The sequence below is a fragment of the Mustela nigripes genome, chromosome 1 (genome assembly GCF_022355385.1).
Source record: "Mustela nigripes isolate SB6536 chromosome 1, MUSNIG.SB6536, whole genome shotgun sequence".
Classification (NCBI taxonomy): domain Eukaryota; kingdom Metazoa; phylum Chordata; class Mammalia; order Carnivora; family Mustelidae; genus Mustela; species Mustela nigripes.
This window is the reverse complement of record NC_081557.1, coordinates 241,101,414-241,107,413: the sequence shown is the minus strand read 5'-3', so window position 1 is coordinate 241,107,413 and position 6,000 is coordinate 241,101,414. Positions and strand designations below refer to the sequence as shown.

At 43.8% G+C, this 6,000-nt stretch overlaps 1 protein-coding gene across 4 annotated transcripts in view; it reads left to right on the top strand.

Moving 5' to 3' along the window:
• The first annotated feature begins 1,410 nt into the window (after positions 1–1,410).
• GABRA2 (gamma-aminobutyric acid type A receptor subunit alpha2) overlaps positions 1,411–6,000 on the top strand; it is a 129,447-nt gene continuing 124,857 nt past the window's right edge. For 2 of the 4 annotated variants that reach the window (XR_009400926.1, XM_059383384.1), the window contains exons 1-3: positions 1,412–1,934; positions 2,982–3,059; positions 5,567–5,682. Coding sequence is in view for 3 of the 4 variants with exons in the window: in XM_059383384.1 (XP_059239367.1) it covers positions 2,989–3,059; positions 5,567–5,682 (187 nt within the window). In the remaining variant the exon portion in view is untranslated. Of the gene's footprint in view, positions 1,935–2,981; positions 3,060–5,566; positions 5,683–6,000 lie in introns of those variants that run through there. The other 2 variants (XM_059383399.1, XM_059383393.1) reach the window with 2 other exon arrangements.

Sequence of the window (6,000 nt, the reverse complement as noted above, 5' to 3'; positions counted from 1 at the left end):
TGCAATGGGCAAGTCAGGAAGGGAATATTAATGATGGAGAAGGCTGGGTGGTGTTCCATTCTTCACAGAGCCAGCTAAATAGGAGAGCAAATGTTTGTTTAGGTTGTAGCATATTAAATGCTCATTCAGAAAGTGGTGATTAATAGGTTAAAAAGAACAGCTTGAAATATTTACAATGTAAAGGTTTTACTCTCCTCACATAATCTTCAAAGCAAAGCTAAAATTTACTGTAGATTAGCAGTGTCTGTTGTTATGAAAACTGCACCATCTAGGAAAAACATCTGAATTTTTGGTTCATAACTAACGAAATTGAAGTGTTTGGCACATATTGACTCTGAATGTAATATGAGAAAAACATATCAGCATACTTATCCCCCCCCCCCTCTTTTAAGTGTCTAACATTCATAACAACTGCTTGAAGAGATAAACACCTGCTCTGTCTTGCCTCAGTAGGGTGTGCATAACATTCTGTCTTATGTGCAGTACAAAAAGGAAAATGTCTTTCTCTCTTTTTCTTTCTTTTTCTGTTCAAGTTGCACGTTTGGATTTTATCGCCTCAGATAAAACAGAAGAGAAATGAGACAGATCAAACACAATACTGAAAGTGTACTATGGGAATGGAATTACAACAGGTTCTTTTACCAGCAAAAGCCTTATAGCGGGGAAACCTCAAACCCTGCTAGACTACATCTCCTCTCTGCGCACCCCCCCTTAGCCCCTCCCCCCAAAATTGCAGAGGTAGTAGAAGTACAGGATGTACCTTTTTTTTTTGCTGGGGTGGGGTGGGGTGGGGTGGGTGCGGGGGCTTGGAATGTAAACTTTTTTAGAGCTTTGTTGATTGAGTTTGATCATCACGTAGGGAGGACGCCCGTGAAAAGATGTTGGGAAAAAGAATTGCCCAGAATGAGCCAGAGGTTTCCCAAGGTGCATAATCTGCAAATGGACTTTACTGACCCGCTGGAGGGAGGTCTCCAGCCCTCAGAGCTTTGAGGGGAAATGGGTCCTGATTGCTGAAGTGTGAAGGAATGAGTGGTATATCAAGACGGCTCAGGAAATCAAAGAAACTTCCTGCTGTCTGACTCCACGCAACATGCGCTGAACTTGATCCTGCGTGGATGCGCTGATGACTAAGTAGAGGCTGATTAGAGTCCCCTCGCCCTCCAGCGGGAGTGGTACCTCTTTACCTCTGCTCAGCAGCCACGTCGCTCGGGAGCCAGGGGAGGTTTGGGGGGCGGGCGGCAGGGCGAGGTCCCTGGGATCTAGGGCGTCACACACACTCTGCGTTCCCGACTCCGCACCAACACCCACTGGCAGCTACCCCCCCGCCCCGCCCCAGGAACCTCGGGTCCTCGGGGGAGCCCCGGCGGGTGGCCGCGGGGAGCAGTCCCGGGCGGCGCGTGGGCTCCGCTCCTCCGGCGGGGCGTGGGCGCGGGGAGCAGCGCTCGGGGCGCGCCGGGGAGCTTGCCGCCGCCGGGGGCTGTGCCGCTGCAGGTGCCCGACGCGGGGCGGGCTGTTACCCCGGATCCGGGCGGGTGTGGGGGTCCCTGCGTTCCGGGGAACCTCGTCAGCCCTCCTCCCGGGCCTGGCTCCTCCTCCTCCAGGCGTGGGGCTCGTGCCCGCCACAGCCTGCGCGCACCGCGCCTCGGCTCGCGTCCCCCCACCCCGCCCGCTCCTGCCAACGCCTCCCCTCCTCCTCTTCCTCCTCCTCCGCCCATCAGCGCCACTACGGACGCCTGTGCCTCCATCTACTCCTCGCACGGCGGCCGCCGCTCTCCGCGCTCCGCTCCGGCTTCCACCAGCCCATCGCTCCCCGCTCGCTCGGCTGCTGCAGTCGCTCGCTCTCACTCGCGCGCTCTCTCGCTCTCCCTCAAGTTTCCTGTCTGCTCAGATCAGGGCACGGGGAGGAAAACACGCGATTCTGCTGGCTGTTTCAGGTAAGGTCGCACACGTCGGTGCTAGCCGGGACCCCTTCCCGTTTGCCTGTGCCTCCGGTGCACGCCTCGTCTCCCCCGCCCCACTCTCCCATGCTCCCATAACCCGGGAGGGTCAGGTCTCCTACTCCTCCCCGGCACGTTTAAAAAAATAATTTCGATCCTCCTCACCAGAAGCTTATCTGCAACTACAGTGAGAGCCGAGACGCACGGTCGCCCGGCCGGCAGGCAGGCAGGCAGGCAGCGCGTTAGCCTGGCTCTGTTGCAGTCTTCAACTTTGCACACCGAGCTCGCCGCTGCCTGCCGGCCGCGGTTGGATCCGGGAGCCTCGCGCCCCTGCTCCGACTGTGGTCCTCGGCTCCCAACAGCTGGCAAACGCGTCGTTTCGCAGCGGTGGATCCCTACCCGGCTGGCTGCCTCCAAGACGTGGTCTTGGGCAAACTGTGCCCGGGGAAGGAAGGGAGGTTCTTTTCTTTTCTTTTCTATTATTTTAGAGGGAGGGAAGAAGGGAAGACGTGAGGACCGCAGCACCCTGTGATGAAAAGAATAATGGAAAAAGTGGGCTGGCCGCCCCTGGCTTTCCCCGCCGGGCTTGCGGGGGTGGTCTTGGCAGCGGAGGTGGTGGCACCAAGTACCCATCTCTCCTCCCCCTCCTCCCCCTTTTCACTCTCCCCTCTGACCCATTCTCTTCTGTAGCTCTTGTGGCAGTTCAGGGTCCCGCGTGTTGTTATTACGTGTGTGTGAGCACAAAACAGTTTGCTGACGATGGGGCTGGGGAAGTTCCTGGCAGAGCAAAGTCTGATTATTTGGTCATCTTGCTGTCAAGAGAGAAAAAAAAAAAAAGAAAAAGAAAAAGACAAGACAACCCCCACCCCCGCACCCCCTCCACTGTCACCCCCTCTCAATCACACCGTACCCTTGCTCCCTTGGAATAATTCTATAGCCTTAACTCCAGTTCTCAGTTTACTTGACATTCTTTGGGGCTATTTGGATGGTGCAACTGAATGTCATTTTAAGTGTATTTTATTTTTCTTGCATGGCTTTACAAAGAGCGGCAATGAAGACGAAATTAAATACCTACAACGTGCAGTTGCTCCTTCTTGTTTTCTTGGTGTGGGACCCAGCCAGGTGAGACATTTATTTATTGTATTCGACTTCTTGAATTCAGGGTAACCGGTGTGTTTCTTGAATGCTATCAGTGTTGGGGGTGCCTTTGAGAAGCTGAAGTATTTTGAAGAGTCAATTCCAATGAAAAAAGGTTGTATCAGGAAATTGAACTATGGAGTGGAAGAGGCTGTAAAAAGTTCACTGCTTCTTGTTTTTAGTGATACAATATGAAAGTGATCAGAAACATTTTCTTAAAAAGAAAAGAAAATCTGCAAAAAAAAAAAAAGAAAACATCTTTTGAATGGCATATTCTTGCAAGGAATTGAAGTGGTTAAGTTATTTATAATAACACCAAGATTCAGTAAAATAGCCAACAGTTTTTCTTTAAGCCAAACAGAAAAGCACATACTAAAATGATTTGATTTATTTTTTCTTCCTTTTTTCTTTTCTTCTTTCTTTCTTTCACCTTTTTTTTTTTTTAATGGTCTTGACTCTTTTGGTCAACATAGAAAACCCAAAGGATGTGTGAGTTTTTAACCTCTAGGTGGAGGTAGTATACAACTTCACAATCACAATAAAACAAAAGCTTGATTTATTAATCAACTTTTCATATTCTTGATTTAGAGATCTTTTATTTCTAAAATGGTTACTGCCATAAACAGCACTTATTTTAAACATGTAACTAATTTTGTTTTGCCTATGTTCTACAAACATGAAATTAATTTTTATTGCTTTCAATAACATCATCTTAATTATATTCTTTTCTGATTTTTATCATCACTGGGTATTTTTTATTTACTGTCTAAATTTAGGTTATGATTTTCAAAATATTAGAGGACTTGAAATGTAAAAGTTATAAGAATGTTCATGTAACCATTCCTTTAAAAAATAATGTCTTTTTTATATCTTTATTTCCTTTTTAATTTTTCATTTTCCTGTCCAAGTAATTGTCAAAGTATGAAAATACTTTCTAGAATTAAGAAGAAATCTCTTCATAAGGCTTGTTTTTAATTGGAAAATAGCCCCTCATTTAACATCTTAATATTGAATTTAGAAAAAGAATATGACATGTGATCAAATAACACTTTTCAGTGAAAACCTCTATGTGGAACTTTATGATTAACGTAATTATTGGTTTTAAAATTAGCTTAAGGTAATATAGAAACTTTTGATGCTGGAGTTTTGGTGAACTAATTTGCTTACATAATTTTTAAATGTTTACCTTTATACCAGTGTTCCAATGTTTTCTCAGCCCTCAAGACAATATTTGTTTGAAGTTGGTTACCAATTTTTTTAATGTATCATGACTATTTTTATTTACTAGCTGTGTAGTGGTTAAATGCAAATGGACTCTGTCAGTGATATTTTATACACTACACCTTGAATGCAATTACGTATAATCTTTGATTTGAAAGGAGTGAACACACCATGGCCAGTTAATAATCATTGAAGATCCTCAGTGCTTAACCATGTTTCCCTTTACTAGTTTTCTGTTCTATATTTGACCAGTAATGCTCATGCCAGTATTTTATTCTATTATATAAATGATTCTTTTTTGGGGCCAGTAATTTAAATCTCTGAATCATTCTGGGGGGAAAAAAATGGCAGTGAAAAGGGACATTCTGTTTTATGCATCCAGTTGCTTCTGCACCAAATTGCTGGATGTCACAAAATCAGGTCTCTGGCTTTCTGATGGAGAAATAATGGAGAAAATCACTGTTTCTAACCCTTTTCTGGCGATATTTTAAGACCATTTGTTCTTTCCGCAAATTTGTCACACACACACACACAAAAGTAGCGAGGCACTTTAATTTTTAGGCAATCCCTGTCGCTCTCCTCAGAGACCAGTCAGGAGGGGTACTCCTCCAAGGCTCTCTGCAGCCCCGTGTGTGTGTGTTCCTGTTCCTTTCAGAGCCCACCTCCTCCGCCTGGCTACAGCGGAGCCTGGAATACAGCCAGTGGAGTTTCCCTGATGTCTATATTGCACTTGGCCATTGGGTGGAGGTATACCCAAAGTAAGAAAATAATCTTGGTTTAAAAGAGAAAAATGACATAAAGAAAAAAAAAAAAAAGCATTTATGAGGAAGATAGAGAAATCTTCTGCCCCTAAGGAGGCGATTTATTTTCTAATTATTATTCAGATCACTGAAGTATTATTTTAGGAGTCATTTTGGTTATTGTACCTTTCTTAATGCAGAATAATATTACTAATAGTGTCTGCATGTAGTCATCTACAGTTGTATTCTATACTGAATGCTAAGTGATAGAAACCTGAAATAATTTTCACATCAAACTTTCTGATAATCTAGTATTTGGTGTCCATTTTCAACAGCACGTTTATCTCCTCCACAGATACGCTGGTATTTATAGAAGTGATAAAAGGAGAAAAGGGATCGCCCTAATAACTTAGAGAGACTTAAAATTCAAACCAAGCAAGAAAAGCATGTTGACACTTGTACAACACACATATGTATATGTGAATGTGTGTGTGTATGTATATATATCAGTTTGTAAAATTATCTGTTTAGGTTGGTGCTGGCTAACATCCAAGAAGATGAGGCTAAAAATAACATTACCATCTTTACAAGAATTCTAGACAGACTTCTGGATGGTTACGATAATCGGCTTAGACCAGGACTGGGAGGTAAAAGTAGTTTTACTTTTTTTAAACTCTCACAAAATAATGCTTTTAAATGTCAGGGGTGAAGTTCAATTTCTAATACATTTTATATATGAATGCATGTATTAAAAATCATAAATAGTAGTAAGTTATATGAAGTAAATATTATCTAGGAATCCTTTTACGCACATACAAGGTATTTAACATATTTTTTAAGAAAGCCTAAAGTCATATAGAGTCCAGACTTCCTGCATGAAAAGTTCTTAAATTAGTTTATTTCTAATAGCTAAGTGTTTCAAAGTTAAAGTACATTAAAATGAAACATTACTGGGAAGCTTTGCT